The sequence below is a fragment of the Thalassophryne amazonica genome, chromosome 6, assembly GCF_902500255.1.
Source record: "Thalassophryne amazonica chromosome 6, fThaAma1.1, whole genome shotgun sequence".
In the NCBI taxonomy this organism is placed as follows: Eukaryota; Metazoa; Chordata; class Actinopteri; order Batrachoidiformes; family Batrachoididae; genus Thalassophryne; species Thalassophryne amazonica.
In genome coordinates this window covers 43,636,957-43,656,954 of record NC_047108.1, presented here as the reverse complement: position 1 = coordinate 43,656,954, position 19,998 = coordinate 43,636,957, and the positions used below count along the sequence as shown (strand labels likewise).

Here is a 19,998-nt window from a genome sequence, read left to right as displayed (position 1 = left end):
TTTCTTGACAAGTCTGGTCTAAATTCTTGTATCGGCCTTTTGTCCACATGGTGGCACTCCATATGTTAATAATGAAAATATTTTGTCAGTGGTGAGTCCAGTTCAATTGTACCTTTTGTTTGTTTGTTTTTTTTATTTAAACGGTTAATGCAATTACATAATTTCACATTCATCTTCTTCACATACAGTTGTATTCAAATGTTTACATACCCTGGCAGAATTTTTTATTTGTTTGTTTTTTTTGGAGATTTTTCAGAGAATATGAATGACAACACAAAAACTTTTTTTTTTATCACTCATGGTTAGTAGTTGGGTGAAGCCATTTATTGTCAAACAGCTGTTTACTCTTTTCAAATCATAATGACAAGAGAAACTACCCAAATGACCCTGATCAAACGTTTACATACCCCTTTTCTTAATACAGTGTATTGTCCCCTTTAACATCAATGACATCTTGGAGTCTTTTGTGGTGGTTGTGGACGAGGCTCTCTGACGGTAAAGCTGCCACTGAATATATATATAATCTTTATTTCACAATTGCAAAAAAAACAATTGTACAATTAATACAGGAAACAGAATATATACAAAGGAAGATAAAAAAATATATAAAAACAAATAGTAAAACAAAATACATGTACAGGTTTGGCACGTTAAAGTCTGTATCAGTTTACACAAATTTCATAGATAGGATCACTGCATTTGGCAATATTCAAAATGTTACATTGCATAGCACCATCACAAATGTCAATGAGTTCCTTGAGCATATTAGCAATGGCAGTAGTGGAATCAGTATACTTTGGCACAAAAACTGATTTTATATCAAAATTATGTTGCAGAAACTGTTTGAACATATTACCTGATATTGACATTGGATTTTGAGTACATATAAGTGCAACACTTCTTACTACTGAATTTTCAGATTGTGTACATTTCTTATAAAATTTAGAAAACCTATTGATCAACTGAGTTTTTAAAGGTAGCTTATTTGCCAAAAGTTAAATTATATGACAACGAGTTTTGTTATCGATTCTAAATAAAATTTCTCACTCAATATGTCTTGTACTTTATTTACATCAATTATGAAGAAATACAAACAGTATGGTACTCTGTGGTAAATCTGCATGGAGTAGACAGTTTTCAAAAACTGAGTGAAACACTATTAGTTTTACAGTGGAGTAAAGTGGAGAATTTACCAAAACAGATCAAATCCAGGCTTGCATCTCAGATGTAACTTCTGGCAATTTGTAGCTAAACTTTCAGGTCTTCTTTTTAAGAAAATCCTCCTCTATACCACTTCATCATGAAGCTGTATAACTGGTTAAACAAAATGCAAAATTTGCACTGTGCACAATTTCTCCAATCACAGCCAAATAAGCCCATAATGTCTTCTGGGTGTCTTGGTGGCTTTCCTCACTCTTCTCATTCTTGCACAGTCACTATATCTTTGTTCAGAGTGTTAAACCAAACTGGCATTATTCCACAAACTACACAGACAACATGGTAATATATAGCTGTGTGTAACAAGGACACTACACACAGGATGTTGCACTGAAAGATGTAATTTACCCTTCTTATGTGATGTAACTACTGAGTGTCTGGTGGGTGATAATTTGTGGGTATCACAGAAAAGAGCTGGGAAGGTCTGTGTGTGCTGAAGCTAACTTTTATGTGATGAGGTGGAGTATCAGGTCATACTCGATGGCTGCAGCAGCTTGATAAGGTGGATGGGTGGAGTGTCAAGTTCAGCAACACGTCATAAACGCTCAGCACTAAGGAGGGTCCTGGCACAGAGGAAAACTAAAAATAACGATGCACTATAAAAGGTTTACTGCCAAAATAGCACTCACGTTAAAACACAATACTTTGCTGTATTGTACAGTGTATTATATCGCATGTAAAATTGCCATAAGTGATTACAGTTATTTCAACCAGTTGTAAAGTCAGCTACAGTAGTTCTAATGTTTTACTGTATCACAGGAAAATTCCACAAGACAAATGCAGAAAAAATTAATCATATACACTTTCACAGGTGCAATTATGCTATTTATTTATTTATTTATTTATTTATTTGGCTTCTTCTGCAGTTCCGCTCATGCAACAGTGTTATCAAATCCGTTGACAGTAAATATCAACCAGGGAAGTATTGCACTTGAGACAAAAGCAGTAAACAGCCTTTCATGATCATTTCAAACCGAAGCAAAATCAAACACAGTGAAGGTGGGAGTGTGTTTGTGTGGGTGAGGACGAGACTGGAAAGTGTCCATCATAGAGCAGAATTTAATTTTTTTCTTTTTATTGTAAAAACAACATTAAGCTTCAATGTCATCTGTTGACAAATATGGCTCTTTTCATTAAGTATTTAGACAGTAGAAATACAATCTAAAAAAAAAAATGAACCACTGTCTCAACAAGAAAACATGATGCAACAATTTGCACAGATTATTTCAAGTTATTTCAAGCTAACTAGGGAAGTCTTGTGGCATTAACTCAGTTGAAAGTTGAAATAACTTTTAAAAAAATCTATGCAAATTGTTACATGACTTTTTTTTTCTCATTGAGACAGCAGTTCCTTTTTTGGGTGTAATATGCTGTAAATAATCACTCACTCACTCATCGTCAACTGCTTATTCAATTTAAGGGTCGCGGGGGGCTGGAGCCTATATCCTAGCAGTCACAGAGCGTGAGTCAAGGTTAAACCCTGGACAGGATGCCATTCTGTTGCAGGGCCACATATAGACAAACACACACATTCACATCTGTGTACATAATAACTCAAGTAAATATTTTTCACGTGTATTAAGGTTAACTCGTTTTGCCCCACTGGCAACAATTGTTGCAGAAGTGTATCACTGTCATTTTCTACTCACAATAAAAAAATCTCAAAGGTACTAATGCAACTTTTCCATTTATAAAAAAATATATGGGCATAAACGGGTTAACAAGTAACATGTAATTGATATGTTCACAGTAAATTTTGCAGAGTAAAATGTACTCTGCCAGGATAACATATGGTCCCAGTCCAAATAGAGTTAAATATACTCTATCACAGTGCTAAATCAGTTCTATCACAGGGTAAAATCAACTCTGTCATGCTGTGAATCACTCTTATTGTAGCTGAAAAATGTGATTTGACAAGACAGTAGAGCTGATTTCACTCTATGATAGAGTGTATTTAACTCTATTTGGATTGATAGGACCGAAATGTTATCCTGGCAGAGTATATTTTACTCTGCAAAATTTACTGTGTTTATTCTACTTAAAGCATTGAAATCAGCAATCTTTTTGATTGATATAATCTCTTTATGACAAAAGAACAGCGTAGGCATGAAATGTGGCCATGTGGCACATTTGTCTGTGCACAATCCAGCAAGCAGGTACCTCAACAGTAAGAACCACAGCAACTGGAAAAGGCAAGGGGCAATATACTCCTGGGTGCAGCAGACAGGTAATTTCAAGACATTGAGATTGACAGTTTGTCTAACTGGTTGGTTGCTATCCATGACTCAGGTCAGTTCGGTGGTGTTGGGGGTGGCATGCTCCCTCGCAATGCAAGTAATACTTCTCATTTGAGTCTCCCTAAATAACTGCTGTTTTGTCACAAAGTCATTCCAGCAGTATCCAAGGATCCTCCAAAGAGACCTGATACCAAAGACATCTACTTATCACCTTGAGTCACTGGTTAGCTTCCAAGTCTTGAAACCACACAGCAAGACAGGTAGCACCAGGGCCCTAAAATGGTAAATGGACTGCATTTAAATAGCTCTTTCCATCTGAATCAGTAGCTCAATGCACTTTACAATGATGCCTCACATTCACACACCAATGTCAGGGTGCTACCATGCAAGGCAATCACTACACACCAGGAACAACTCTGAGATTAAGGACCTTGGCCAAGTGCCCTTAGTGACTGTCTGGTGTGGCTGGGGTTTGAACCAATTGTAGCAAGATGAAGTCCAGATTGAAAAGACATTCCCGCTAGTTTGGCTAACAGGGAATTCCCCTTTGGCTGACCTGGTAGAGCTCTGGTCTTTAGTTCGAGCAGTCCGTGGTTCGATCCCACCACCGTCCCGACCACAAAGTTCCTACGGTCACAACTGGCATTGTCGGCAGGATGTGGGAAGTCACAGAACATGCTTAAATGCACCTGTGACTTCGGGACAAAGTCAAAAATGGTGGGGAGATATGTAGCAAGATGAAGTCCGGATTGAAAAGACATTCCCACTAGCTTGGCTAACAGGGATTTCCCCTTTGGCTGACCTGGTAGAGTTCTGAGCTTTAGTTCGAGCAGTCCGGGGTTCGATCCCACTGCCGTCCCAGCCACAAAGGTCCACAAAGGTCACACAATGATCCTCTGGTCTCAAGCCTAACTCTTAACCACTACCAACCTAAAGACAAAGATGACAACAAAGACTTGATCTTCATTCTCCTGCAAAGGTATCGGCATCACTAAACATTTCTCTCCAGTGACCTCATGACTCATAACCTCTTCCCAGGCAACCTTGATCAAGGTTGAGGACTCAGAGACTTCAATGCCACTGCTGAGATAAATGAATGTCTCTACAAGTTCAACATTTTCACCACATACACTTCTGATGGCTTATGCCTGTCACAACATGTCACTTCCTCCCTTTAGCATAGGTATCACCTTTCATATACAGACAATGTAGACATCATTGCACTCATGTCAATCAATTGGCAGCCCCTTTAAATATGCAGCAATAAATATGCTAATATGCTGTTCTGTTGGTGAGGCTATAACTGTCCAACGTTATGCTGGCTGATAGGCATAGGAAATTCCTGTTGGGGTATGCAGGACATATTTAGCAAAGTGAACTCCAGATTGAAAATATGTTCCTACTAGCTTGGCAACCAGGAATTCCCCTTTGTCCAACCTGGTAGAGCATTGTCCTTGTGAGCAAGAATTCTACTGTTTGGATCCTACCAGGACCTACCAATATCACCCATTCACACGATCATTGAACAGAGTAGGAACCGAAACAACTTCTTGATGAACGCCAGTCTTTGCTGTGAAAAACTTAAGGATCTCTGCCTCCGCTCTGTACAGCACCCACAGAATCTGTGATGTCCAGCAACCTTATGAGCCCACAAACTCTCTGGAAAATTGAAAATAATGAAAGTTTCTGTCAAAAGCTACCAGCTAACTGAATCTGAAGCTAACCAAATGCAAAGCTAACTGAAGCTGAAGTTAACTGAATTCATAGCAACCTGATTCGGAAGGTAGCAGTAAATGGGTAAATTACTGTAATAACTGCAGGTATACGGCTATAGAGCTAGCTTAAAGCTAACAAACTCTAACTGAAATACCAGTTAAACCACACTGTATAATCGAACATGTTGTTTCAACACAAAAAATACGAGTGAAAGGGCTGCATTTATGTTATGATTAACGTCATGTTAGAAGAACAAATTACATTGTTCTCTTAACTTAGAATTTTAAGGTAGCCCTTTCACTCATATTTTTGAGTTGAAACAACATATTTGATTTTAGAGTGCAGCATATAAAAATGGAACTTGACTTAAATTTAAATAATTCAGTATTGTAATTAATTTGTTTACATTTTAATTAAACCTTATAATTACATTAACTGAACTTTATTAGTTTGTCAACTCTGTCTTTTGCCCGCATGGTGGTAGCCTGCTGACAATACTATGTGCAATCGAGTTCAATGTATTTTTTTGTTTTTTGATAACATTGTTTAGTGCCAGCAACAGAATACTATATGTTTGGATACATTTAAATGAGTAGATACATTTTTATTTGGTTTAGTTGTTGGTATTTGTGTCGTTCACCTGAAGGAAGTGTCTTTCCCTCACATGCAGGCTGTGAGTTGTGGTTCTTTGCATTGTTATCACGGCTGTCATCTCTAACAATGAAAAACAGTGTGTGTTCAGTGGGGGAGGAGACGGTACGTAGAACGACAGAGGAAAAAGGGGGAATGAAATGCCAGCTGTCAAGCATCAGAGAACAGAAAAACCAGAGAAGTTGAATAGAAGGAGAGAATATGTTAGACTGGGTTGACTGAACTGGAGGATGTGGAGAGATTAACTCTGAGATACATAGTTCTCACCAAAGCTGCACATACAATTTTTGTTGTGCAGAAAAGACCAAATTAACACAGCATTTGTGCTTCTAATGTCATCTTATATAAATGCAACATTCGGAAGCTGATCTGTAGTATTTATAGTTATTGTTAGTGCAGTTATGAACAGCAAATTGACACACAACTTATCAGGTCGTGTTGCGAAAACATCTCAACATATAATAATGTCTAATGTGACATGTTTAAGCAATTATCTCTCAGCTGAGTGAAAGGCGGGTTATTATCTTTGATTATTGGCAACAGAGAAAATACAAATTAAAATGGAAATAACAAAGGCTTGAGACACACCCACGCCACATGTTGCCATGTCTACCCGGCATGCTGGTTTTGGCCATGTTGAGCACACATGTGAACTTCTAATGAAGGACCTAATGACAGGGCTGTGGAAATGCTGCTCCTTGTTTCATCTCAGTCTTTAACATTGGATACAGCACTGATTGGCACCATCTGATTTCAACCAAAATCTGAGCTAAAGCTATAAGCTCGATTGCAAATTTGTTTTCTTTGCATTGAGAACTTTATGAGGCTGCTGTGTTTATTTGTCTACAGTAAAGGATCAGAGGAAGAACTGATGAAGCTTTTCTGGATGAAGAGTGAAGTGTCTTCAAGGAACGAAACAAGTCCAGTTGACCTGACTCAACCTACGTGGAGATCAGAGGAAGAGAAGCAAACAATATTTGCTGAATGTTGGACTTCCCTTTGCTCATTTCAAAGATGTGATATGCATCCAAGCTTGCAATATGGAGAGCAGGTGGCTCTGAGGGATAAGTTAGACTACCACTATATACACCGGAGTCTAATTTCCAGTCTGAGTTTCACACCACCTGTACATGAAGGTTTCTGAGGCAAAACCCAATAAGTAATTTTTTTAATGGGGAAAAATGCAGTTTAAAATGCAGATTTAAAGAAAAAACATTGAAAATTTAGGAGTAGATGCAATCATAAAAATAGAACAATAACAACGACTTGTCACGTTTAGGGTTTTCACGCATTGTGCGAACGCGTCAATCCCGACATACCTGTATGTACAACATACTGTAAGATATATTTGTGTGTTTATATATCATTTTATTATTTTGTAGTCTTTGCTATTTGTTTTGGTATTATGTAATACTTTACTTAAATGGTTATATTCTTAGGTTGGTATATTGTTAGTCTGTTATTTGCCTAAACGCGCATGTTGAACTGGGCAGAACCGGTTTACCACTTAGAATAAAGAGATTCAAGTTATAATAGAAATTATAATATGTCCCATTATCGGACAGGTTATGGGCTGGCTGGCCCTCCCTTTAATGCCCACTGGGCCAATAAGGGAAGGATTTTGCGAAATAAGCAATGCCTTTGTCACACCCATGTTGTGTTTCATAAAAACTGTTTTAGTCTTTTGTTTGGGGTTCTGAATGGATGGATCTCCTGCGAGAGAGAACTTCTTCAGAATCCAGGCCTGTTTTTCACTGTGAGTTTGAATACATTTAAATTGAGAAATAGTTTGGCTTTGTACATTGTAAGGAACAGTATTACAATAAGAACTGGGTTAAATTAACAATACCAACAGTTTCGGTGTTAGCCAAAAACACTGGCAAAACAACAAACCCTTTAGAAATGAGCCACAGACCCCTCTTTAGAAATGACCCACACCTCATAGGGTTGTTCACCAGTGCACGCTGACTTGATGTAACAGTACAGCACTGGAAAGTCCAGTCTTCTCACGGTAGCAGGTAGTAAAAAGTCAGTAGTTGTTACATCTGGAAATTTTTCAGACTTTTTTAAAGCTGAAACTCGCTGTAACAAAATCATCTTTCCTCACAAAAAACTGACTACATTTACATCCAGCCAATAACCCTTTCATAACCCTTTCATAACCCTTTCATAACCGGAATATTAGCAATAACCCAGTTGCAAACAGCCATGTAAACACCCGCAAAAACCCGAATATGCTCATATTCTGATTTTTAAAAACCCGAATATGACCCCTGGGTTACTCCTTTTCTAACCCGAATATCAGGTCATATAAACGCGCATCGGAATATCCCCATAGAAAGGAACATTATTTTGTGTTCTGCGCATGTCCTAATCCGCAAGGAATCTTGGTCTTTTGAGTACAGCAACTACTTGTATGCGGTGCGCGCAACCCACCGGACACCACAGTACTTCATTAGTATCATGACAGACATGAATATAATGTCTTTTATTGACGGTAGAAAGTACCAAGATAGCGACATTTACAAGAAGGTGGCCAAAAAGTTACGCAAAGCAGGATTTGCACGAACGCCAGACCAAATCAAGTACCGGTGGAAGACGTGCGTCGCTGTTTAGATGGGGATATTCCAAATGATATGTATACAGGAGTAACTCTGTCTGCTTAAGCATGTAAACGGGTTATTCCTAATGATTCAGAAACCAGAATATTGACCTTATCCCGAATATTAACGGCATCTAAACGTAGCCACTGATTTGCATTGTTTGGATATGTCCTCCTCATCGCTGGCTTCCCGTGATAGAATGCTAAGCTTATGCACCTTATCAGCAAACTCAACAAATTCTGCCATTTTGTAGTTAATTATCATGATATTTCTTTTATTCAATTACTTGTGAATGTCTGTCAGTGTCTGTTTCTGTGTCATAAATATTTGCATATATAGTGACAATCAACAAACCCAACTTTTATGTTCTTGGCGAACGTTGAAACTGCCTGGCTGGTGTGCTGTACATCCATGTATCTACGGACTGAGGCATGCACACAATGTGGTATAACCTGAACTGTGATAAGTCCTATAACTACTTAATGGAATGATCCAATAATAAAATTAGCAGCACATGTGAATATTTTCTAACCTAAACATTTTGACCTCAAAATGACAGGTCTAATATTAACAGAGATATCAGCATTTATAGAATTTTGTCATTCTGAATGGTGGTCATTTTGAATATTGCTATTTAAATAAAGACGGAAATAAAAATAAAAACTGCTCAATGATTCCCAGACTTGCATCAAGTGGTTTTGAGATCTACAGGGTCCCACTTACCAGACGTAGAAGAAATAAGTACTGTATAAGCCCTGAGGCCCGTTGGTGCCAGTGTGTATCTTCAGATTCCATAGTGTCAAGCGGATGAGAATCTGCAACTCCCCCTGGACTGGACACCAGTCTGACGCAGGTTACTTCCCCAGCCAAAGCTGGTATTCATTTACAGAGATAATGTAAATTAAGTATCTTGTCCAAGGACACAGACAGGCAGCATGAGCGGGATTTGAACCCAGGTCTACGAGGTCTGTCCATAAAGTATAGGTCCTTTTTATTTTTTTCAAAAACTATATGGATTTCATTCATATGTTTTTACATCAGACATGCTTGAACCCTCGTGCGCATGCGTGAGTTTTTCCACGCCTGTCGGTGACGTCATTCGCCTGTGAGCACTCCTTGTGGGAGGAGTCGTCCAGCCCCTCGTCGGAATTCCTTTGTCTGAGAAGTTGCTGAGAGACTGGCGCTTTGTTTGATCAAAATTTTTTCTAAACCTGTGAGACACATCGAAGTGGACATGGTTCGAAAAATTAAGCTGGTTTTCAGTGAAAATTTTAACGGCTGATGAGAGATTTTGAGGTGATACTGTCGCTTTAAGGACTTCCCACGGTGCGAGACGTCGTGCAGCGCTCTCAGCCGCCGTCATCAGCCTGTTTCAAGCTGAAAACCTCCACATTTCAGGCTCTATTGATCCAGGACGTCATGAGAGAACAGAGAAGTTTCAGAAGAAGTTGGTTTCAGCATTTTATCCGGATATTCCACTGTTAAAGGAGATTTTTTTTAATGAAAGACGTGCGGACGGGTCCGCGCGTCGGCTCGCAGCCGCCGCGACGCTCCGCCACAGGAAAAACACCTCTGTTGGAAGCCTTAAGGACAAGTTGGAACATGTCCAGCTGTTAAACAATTTCTCATATACTCACTCCACTGAAAGCCATCAAAAGCCGCCTGGATTTTACAAATGGTTATCAACACGGAGGTGTTTTTCCTGTGCCGCCGCACCGTGCCGGCTGCGTCCCGATGCGCGGACACGTCCGCACGTCTTTCATTAAAAAAATCTCCTTTAACAGTGGAATATCCGGATAAAATGCTGAAACCGACTTCTTCTGAAACTTCTCTGTTCTCTCACGACGTCCTGGATCAATAGAGCCTGAAATGTGGAGGTTTTCAGCTTGAAACAGGCTGACGACGGCGCCTGAGAGCGCTGAGCGACGTCTCGCACCGTGGGAAGTCCTTAAAGCGACAGTATCACCTCAAAATCTCTCATCAGCCGTTAAAATTTTCACTGAAAACCAGCTTAATTTTTCGAACCATGTCCACTTCGATGTGTCTCACAGGTTTAGAAAAAAATTTGATCAAACAAAGCGCCAGTCTCTCAGCAACTTCTCAGACAAAGGAATTCCGACGAGGGGCTGGACGACTCCTCCCACAAGGAGTGCTCACAGGCGAATGACGTCACCGACAGGCATGGAAAAACTCACGCATGCGCACGAGGGTTCAAGCATGACTGACGTAAAAACATATGAGTGAAATCCATATAGTTTTTGAAAAAAATAAAAAGTACCTATACTTTATGGACAGCCCTCGTATGTATTAGTAGATCAGTGCCTTATCCATTCAGCTACCTGTTCTCCACCTAGCAGAAATAGCAATAATTTTATTTGATGTTGGATGAACTCTGGGCAACACGGTGGCTTAGTGGTTTGCACTGTTGCCTCACACGGAGAAAGTCATTGGATGGATTCCCATCTGTGGCTTTTCTGTGTGGAGTTTGCATGTTCTCCTCATGTTTGCGTGGTTTCTCTCCAGGTGCTCTGGCTTCCTCCCACATCTAACAAAAGGTTAATTGGAAACTTTAAATTGTCCGTACGTGTGCGTGCAGGTGTGAATGTGTTTGTTTGTCTGTATGTGGCCCTCATATTTGGGTCAGTTTGGGTCCGTCATTGGAGTCAGTCTGGGTCAGTTTGGGTCCATCGTTGGAGTCAGTCTGGGTCAGTTTGGGTCCGTCATTGGAGTCAGTCCTGGGTCAGTTTGGGTCCATCGTTGGAGTCAGTTTGGGTAAATCGTGGCACCCTCGTTAGGATCTGATTGTAATCCTCGATAAGTGCAACTCCTCGCTCAACAAAATCACTGACAGCAGCAGTATTATCCAGGACCTGCTGTGACCACTTGAATGATGGGTCATCCTGCCACTCTGAGGGGTTCTTGAAGAAGACCTCCATGTTGACGTTGAATACCTCAAAAATGCCACCTGAGGCAGATGTAACAAAGTCTGCCAATAATGAACTAATGTATCCAGTCCATAACTCAAAATGTCACTCGCACGTTACAAAAAACAGGGGCCGGGCGGCATGAAATTTCGCCCAGGTGATTTTTACCCTTAAAGGAACCAAAAAAAATGAAGAAGCACCTTGAAAAAGTTGAAGTTTGTTTTTTGGGACCACTCGAGTGTATCCTGCCTCACTCCCAGTGACTGCTGGGATAGGCTTTCTGTACCACAGACGTTTTTTCAAAGTATGCAGCAGCAGTCAATCTTTATTTCACCAGAAGGGGGGTGGTGATGAGAAGCCGTTGGCTGCGCTCCTGATTTAAGTGTTGCGACCTGTAGTTATTGCTCCATTTAATTGTAGTGGAAATTTCTTTTCATAATTAACAAGTGAGAACTAAACTCAAAGTATTCTTGTGTGTTAGATGCAAATACGACTGCACCGACTCCCGTACATTAGACGGCAGCACTCGCTGGTGTCGCTGACTTGAATCACATTATTTCATTTAAAGAAGAAGAAGCCGGTGCATACTGGGACATGATAATAACCACAATGACGGGATATCGACCGACTTTTTTTGTTTTCACACAGATATGTTTATTTTTATCGGTTATACTTCATACGTGTCGCGTTTTTGCCAAAGAACTGACGTGGGATGAGAACGGCTACATTCTCTACTGTCCGTGCATGGGTAAATTAGCTGTGAAAGGTTTAATTTTCTTCCATTGAAACAACATAAGTGGCAACAAATCCCAAACTTTACTCATTCAGTAGGAGAATGTGGATTAACTGTTAGCAAACACACGGGCCGACTTTTAGGAACCTCACTGTAATTCGGCGTTCAGGTTATAACCATGATTGAACAATAATACAGTTTTTGTAAGATAAAGAAATAATGTTAATGTTAAGAAATGTCGCCGAGACAGGATAGCTTTTTTTTTTTTTTTTTTTTTTAGCATTTGACCGTAGACTTGCCTATTTAAAATGTAAGAGACATACACACTGTTGGGCTTTTACAGATTTTATTTTCTCCATGCCATCTTGACAAAAAATATTCAAGCTTTCTAAAATTACCCCATTCATGCCGCAATCAAAAATAAATCTGCAACGTAATATAGATTCAATAAAAATACCAAATCCAAAATATGGGCTGCATACGTTTGTTGTTGTTCATTTTTCAACAGCCCCGGTTTGCACAGAGTTGCCACAGCGGATCTGTTAGAGAACACCACAGAGATTTGGCACAAGTTTTACACCAGATTCACTTCTTAATGCAACCCCAGTTTCACCTGGTGAAGCCAATCCTGGTGTTCCTTAAGAGGTCTCCCATTCAAATACTAATCAGGACATACCCTGCTTAGCTTCTGAGATCGGGCAGGATCAGGATGGCACCCTTTAGTATTTGACAAATCATGACTTTCACACCCAGTGTCCTTCCCAAGTAGAAGAAAGAAGAAGAGCTTTTATTGTCATTGTGCATACATACATACAACAAAATGTATCCCCTCCATTTAACCCATCCTAATTACAGATAGAGATAATCCAACCAATAGGAGCAGTGGGCAGCCACAGTTCAGTGTCCAGGGACTGACTACAGATGTAGAAATGCTGCCTTGATCAGGGCAAAGAAAGGAGCAGCAGACTCTAACCCAGTAGATGTAATGAAGAATTCAATTTAATTTCAATTTATTTATATAGCACCATATCACAGCATAGGTTTGTCCAATGTACTTCACAAGAGTAAGGGCACTGTCCCGCTGGCGTTTAGGAGGATTTGCGTATGGATTGCGCACAAAATTGGCCCATACGAGGTCTGTTAGAAAACTATTTGACCTTTTTATTTTTTGCAAAAACTATATGGATTTGAATCATGTGCGCTTGCATCAGCCAAGCTTGAACCTTCTTGCACATGCGTGAGTTTTTTCACGCCTGTCGGTTGCATCATTCGCCTGTGAGCACACTTTGAGTGAGCAGTGGTCCACCCCCCTCGTCGTTCATTGCGAGGAAAATGTCTGAACGATTTGGAGCATTGCTGCATCAAATTTTTCCAGAAACTGAGAGACAGCCAGGTGGAAGCCATTCGGAAGATTCAGACGGCTTTCAGGGACGATTCTATGGGGATCACACAGATTAAGGAGTGTTACAACCGGTACAAGACGGCGCACAATGGCGGAGGGCGCGCCGCGCTCCGAGCGGCAATCTACAGGCTGAAACAACCAGATCATTTCCAAACTGAACGCTGTGTTGATCCGGGACGTCGTCTGACTACTACAGAAATGGCAGACGAGGTGGACATACCACTTTTTGGCACATTCCACTGTTACAGGAGTTTTTGTCATGGAAAGAGGAGCGGAGGAATTTGCCACGGAGCCGCTAATGGCGCGGACAAAGCACCTCTGTGTTGGTCTCACAGAACATGTTGTAACATGCCCAGCTCTTGCACCATTCTGAAGATTCAGACGGCTTTCGGTGGCTTTTCAGTCGTGTGACTATCCGAGAAATTGTGGACGAGCTGGACATGCCACAACATGTCCTGTGAGGCTTCATCACGGCGTTGCTTTTTGTCCCGCGCCATTAGCGGCTCCGTCCCGACGCGCGAATTCCTCCGCACGTCTTTTCTTTCCAAATCGTTCAGACATTTTCCTCACAATGAAAATTCGATGAGGGTGGTGGACCACTGCTCACTCAAAGCGTGCTCACATGCGAATGACGCAACCGACAGGCGTGAAAAAACTCATGCATGCGCACGAAGGTTCAAGCTTGGCTGATGCAAGCGCACATGATTCAAATCCATATAGTTTTTGCAAAAAATAAAAAGGTCGGATAGTTTTCTAACAGACCTCGTATTCGCCAAACATCCGCAATATCCGTGTAACATGCCTGTATGAGTCGGCGGTCATCCGAACACACCCGTGATCATCCGCAGCCAGGATTTTTGAGTAGCTCAAAAATTTGGATGTGGATAACATCCGCCTTACATACTCCATACATACTCAATTCATACACAATACATACTCATTCTATGCGCTGTATATCTGCCGTTAACTGCTGATATCCACAACTGACAGGGATTTGCGGCTTGGCAGCGGACTGGGACTGTGTGTAAAACAGATATATTGCGCGCCTATCATGTCCACATCACAAACTAAAATATGTTGTGGCGAATGCATACAGATTGGCCACGAATAAAGCGTTTTTATTTCAACTGCTTTGCAGCTGATTTGTGGACAATCTGTGAATGCATAACAAACCCGTCACGTAAACCCAAAGTACTATATGTGGCAGAAAGTGACATACCTGCCAGTCATTGCCGGTCAGGCTGTGTAGATCCACAAAGATGTAATACCTGCTGCAATCCAGGACTTTTATTTAACACCAACAAAAGAAAGAGTTGCTGTTTAGCCACAACTCACGCTGAAGTCTGTTTTCTGTGACACTCTCAAAAAAAACAAAAAAACAAACAAAAAAAACACAGTCTCGCACCCCGAGCGGCTTCCCCCCTCCTGCTCCCCAAACTTATGGACAGTTAACCCTCGCATGACAACACTCTGTGATCAACTTGTCAAAGTTCAGCAAATGCTCCAGAGGCTGTATTGTTGGTGTGAATAGTGATGCCGAAAGGAGCAAGTGCGCTTCTTTTATGACCACAATGCAGATGCCGTGCACGCGCAACACGTGTGCGATGCATTCATAATACACCTGTAATACTGCCGTGATAATCTCAATGTGTCGGATCAGTTTCCTCACTACATGCATTATATAACCGTGATTGTTCATCATATATTCACTATATATTATTAATATAGCCGTAATTCATACTGGGACATTTTTGGCCATTTTTGTTGCGGCCGACAACGATCGCCCACAATTTGTGTACTCAATTGATGTGCAATTAATCCTCTCCCCAGTGGGACAGGGCCCTAAGGTCTAATGTTGCCAACCCCCTGAGCAAGCACAAAGGCAACAGTGGCAAGGAAAAACTCTCTGTTGTATTTTGAGGAAGAAATCTCAAGCAGACCTGACTCAGAGGGCTGACCAACTGCTTAGGCCATACTAAGAATAACAAAGATCAAATAAATAGATCACAGCAAATAAGCAAACATGCAAATAAGAACAGAAAATAAAGCAGAAAGTCACTCATCTTCCTCAGGCAGGCTGAATCTTCAGACAAGGGACCACCAAAAAGATTCCCAGTGCACTGCAATCATCTGTAGAAGAATCCAATGGTTGCACCTCAAACAGAGAAAGAGAGGGCAGAATCAGTCAGCTGGAATGAACAACTCTCAGAACACTATTTCTCAGAAGTAAATACATGGTATCACAGACAGGATACTAATGTGGTCACCAGTAACTTGTCCTTTGCTTCACTAGCAGTCTCAGAATTGAGATGAGACTGAGACCTGCTCCATTATTAGTAAAATTAAGATTAAGGGGAATAATACTTCAGTGCAGTAATTTCTTACTCGCACAAAAGAGAGAACAGATGTGTCTCTAATCTAGATTTGAATGTCTTCAGAGAATCAGACTGTTTATCTCAGCAGGGAGATTGTTCCAAAGAACAGAGAAAGTTCTGTGGCCTGTTGAATTTTTAACCTTTGTAACACAACATAACCCTGCATCCTGAGAACCCAGACTACAGGCCAGTATATAAGGTTTAATTAGAGGGGCCATATCGAGAGGTGCTAGTCCATGGAGGATTTTGAATGTTAGGAACAAATCTTTCAAATCGGACCTCACTTGGACAACAAGCCAGTGGAGGGAGGCCAAAATTGGGGTAATATTGGTCAGAACTTATGCTCCTAGGCAGAACTCTAACAACATTTTGAAGCTCTGACGCTGGACTGCAGTAAGCCAGAAAATAGAACATTACAATAAATTAATCTGAAAGAGACAAAAACATGAATCAGTGTCTCTGCCCCAGCCATAGACAGAATAGTTCAAGTCTTAGCAATATTACAGAGGTAATATAAAGCATCCTTAGTAACTTATCTGATGTCCAGGTCACAGGACAGTGTGGGGTCAAAGGTCACCCCAAGAATTTTACATTATCACTGGGATGATTAACACAAGGAGCATATCCCAGCAGTTGTAGGGAGAGAGGAAGGGTGTACACTAGACAGGAAGTCATGCTATCACAGGGCCACATACACAGAGATAGACACAATGGTAAATTTAAAGCTTTAATGTGGGAGGACATGTGAACATGGGGACAACATGAGAACTGCATAACAGTGCAACAGATAACAGAATATTTACAGAAGAGTCCTTCAAACGGTGATAGACGCAACAAATTTGGCACAAATACTCTTGAGGCATTACTCTTCAAAAAAAACAAAACAAAACAAAAAACAGACTGGCCACTTGAATTTTCAGTAGGCAGGTGTCAATTGAAGAGTTGCACAGGGGTCCAAATTGAAAGATACTCCAATATTGAATAAATATACCACATTATTTGTCTGAGCATAAAGATTCCAAAAATGTATAGTTTGGACTATCTATGACTGAACGTTATGGAGTTTTGGGCTAAAAACTGCAAGATTGGTGACAAAGGTCAATTTCAGTTTGTACAGGGGTAAAAAGTTAAAATTGCTTCAATTTTGGATTAAAGTGGTGCAAATTGGCTGAACTAATAAGATTAATAAATGGAATAGTTTTGACTGCTGAATACATGGTCTCCAAAGTAAAGGTTAAACACTGTCGATGTCCATTGGCTTCTATGACATGTGACATATGCTACCCTGTAATGTGATAACTAAACATGACACATGGTGCAAACTATTCATTTTTCAAACTCTATTAACTCAGTCAATAATTTGCACCACTTTTTGCCAAAATTGAACTTTTGACCCTTGTACAAACTGAAATTGACCTTTGTCACCATTCTTGCTGGTTTTGCCCCATAACTCCATATCATTTAGTTGTAGATAGTCCAAATTGTGGTTTTCAATATGATTGGAGCATTTTAAAATTTTGACCCCTGTGTAATTCTTCATTTGACCTCCACCTGGCCACCTATTGAAAATTCAAGTGGCCAGTCCGTTTTATCAAAAGAGTAATATCTAAGGAGTATTTGTGCCAAATTTGGTGCCTTCATCACCATTTGAAAGATTGTTTCAGTTATCTGCTGCACTAAGAAGAAAGAAATAGGCAGGAAGCAATCCCACAACCTTTTTCCTGTGAGACAACAGTGCTAATCACTAAGTCACTGTGCTGCCCTTCTTGTCAGAATTTAAATGTCGGAAGTTGCTGGACATCCAGTTTTTCACTTACAGTGAGGAAAATAAGTATTTGAACACCATGCGATTTTGCAAGTTCTTCCACTTAGAAATCATGGAGGGGTCTGAAATTTTCATCTTAGGTGCACGTCCAACGTGAGAGACCTAATCTAAAAAGAAAAGTCCGGAAATCACAATGTATGATTTTTTTAATAATTTATTTGTATGTTACTGCTGCAAAAAAGTATTTGAACACCTACCAACCAGCAAGAATTCTGTCTCACACAGACCTGTTAATTTTTCTTTAAGAAGCCCTCTTATTCTGCACTCTTTACCTGTATTAATTGCACCTGTTTGAAGTTGTCACCTGTATAAAAGACACCTGTTCACATACTCAATCAATCACACTCCAACCTGTCCACCATAGCCAAGACCAAAGAGCTGTCTAAGGACACCAGGGACAAAACTGTAGACCTGCACAAGGCTGGGATGGACTACAGGACAACAGGCAAGCAGCTTGGTAGAAGACAACAACTGTTATGATTATTTATTAGAAAGTGGAAGAAACACAAGATGACTGTCAATGTCCCTCAGTCTTGGATTCCATGCCATATCTCACTTTGTGGGGTAAGGATGATTCTGAGAAAGCTCAGAACTACACAGGAGGACCTGGTCAATGACCTGAAGAGACCTGGGACCACAGTCACAATGATTACAATAGTAACACATGATGCTGTCATGGTTTAAAATCCTGCAGGGCAGCAAGGTCCCCCTGCATAAGCCAGCACATGTCCAGGCCCGTTTGAAGTTCACCAATGACCATCTGGATGATCCAGAGGAGGCATGGAAGAAGGTCATGTGGTCAGATGAGACCAGAATAGAGCTTTTTGGAATCAACTCCACTTACCATGTTTAGAGGATGAGAACAACCCCAAGAAAACCATCCCAACCGTGAAGCATGGGGGTAGAAACATCATACTCTGGGGGTGCTCTTCTGCAAAGGGGACAGGACGACTGCACCGTATTGAAGGGAGGATGGATGGGGTCATGTATTGCGAGATTTTGGCAAATAACCTCCTTCCCTCAGTAAGAGCATTGAAGATGGGTCATGGCTGGGTCTTCCAGCATGACAATGACCCCAAACACCCAGCCAGGGCAACTAAGGAGGGGCTCCGTAAGAAGCATTTCAAGGTCCTGGAGTGGCCTGGCCAGTCTCCAGACCTGAACTCAATAGAAAGTCTTTGGAGGGAGATGAAACTCCAAACCTGAAAGATCTAGAGAAGATCTGTATGGAGGAGTGGACCAAAATCCCTGCTGCAGTGTGTGCAAACCTGGTGAAAAACTACAGGAAACATTTGACCTCTGTAATTGCAAACAAAGGCTACTGTACCAAATATTAACATTGATTTTCACAGGTGTTTAAATACTTATTTGCAGCAGTAACATACAAATAAATTATTAAAAAAATGATACATTGTGAATTCCGGATTTTTTTTATTTTTTTTTAGATTATGTCTCTCACAGTGGACGTGCACCTAAGATGAAAATTTCAGACCCCTCCATCATTTTTAAGTGGGAGAACTTGCAAAATCGCAGGGTGTTCAAATACTTATTTTCCTCACTGTAAGTCAGGCAGTCCTCGAAAGTCTTTGTGTGGACAAGATTATCTGCAGTCATTGGGATGTGCAATTCACTGTTGTCAGCATAGCTATGAAAACTAACCCCAGAATGTCCCAATATCTTACCAAGAGGTGCTGTGTAGAGAGAGAAAAGTGGAGGGCCTTGTACAGATCCCTGTAGTGCCCCATATTTTACTGAAACAACTTTTGAAGTAACATTATACAAGAAACACTGAGAGCAACTAGATAAATAAGATGTTAATCACACGAGAACATTTCCAAGTCACCAAATGTGTCTTGGACTTCATTCACGTCAAAAACTATGATACTATTTGATGAAGTTGTCTGGAGTCTGCATTTCTCAAAAACCAAATGACTGATGGTCTAAGAATGATATGAATAAATGTGCAAGAAGGAGACTATTGTGACTGTGTAGTTTGCAGTCAGTTGTAAGATAATACTGAATAGTAGTTGGTACAAATAAAAGTCTTTTACTCTCCCTCTTTTTTTTAAACTCCAGTTAGTATGTATAATAGCAATCAGGCTATTATTGGCCTGGTAAGTAGTGCTTGAACTGGATGTTTAAAAACTGTCAATGTCAATGTTCAGGACGTTTTGGAAACCAGGCAGATCATTTCTTGGGATCACTGGCATTTGCAAAGATGTTGAACCGCACCTTAGCAGTCCCTCCCTGGATTGTGTACCGACACCACACACCCCCTTACACCAATGTAAGTATGCTCAGTGAAGTGGGCTCA

The 19,998-nt window shown here is 40.5% G+C and overlaps 1 protein-coding gene across 2 annotated transcripts in view; it reads left to right on the top strand.

The window, feature by feature from the left end:
• Positions 1-11,924: 11,924 nt before the first annotated feature.
• Positions 11,925-19,998, top strand: part of pofut1 (protein O-fucosyltransferase 1) — a 38,404-nt gene continuing 30,330 nt past the window's right edge. The window contains exons 1-2 of one of the 2 annotated variants that reach the window (XM_034172103.1): positions 11,925-12,097; positions 19,850-19,971. In XM_034172103.1, coding sequence (XP_034027994.1) covers positions 11,944-12,097; positions 19,850-19,971 — 276 coding nt within the window. In that variant the 5' untranslated portion in view covers positions 11,925-11,943. Of the gene's footprint in view, positions 12,098-19,622; positions 19,671-19,783; positions 19,972-19,998 lie in introns of those variants that run through there. The other variant, XM_034172105.1, reaches the window with a different exon arrangement.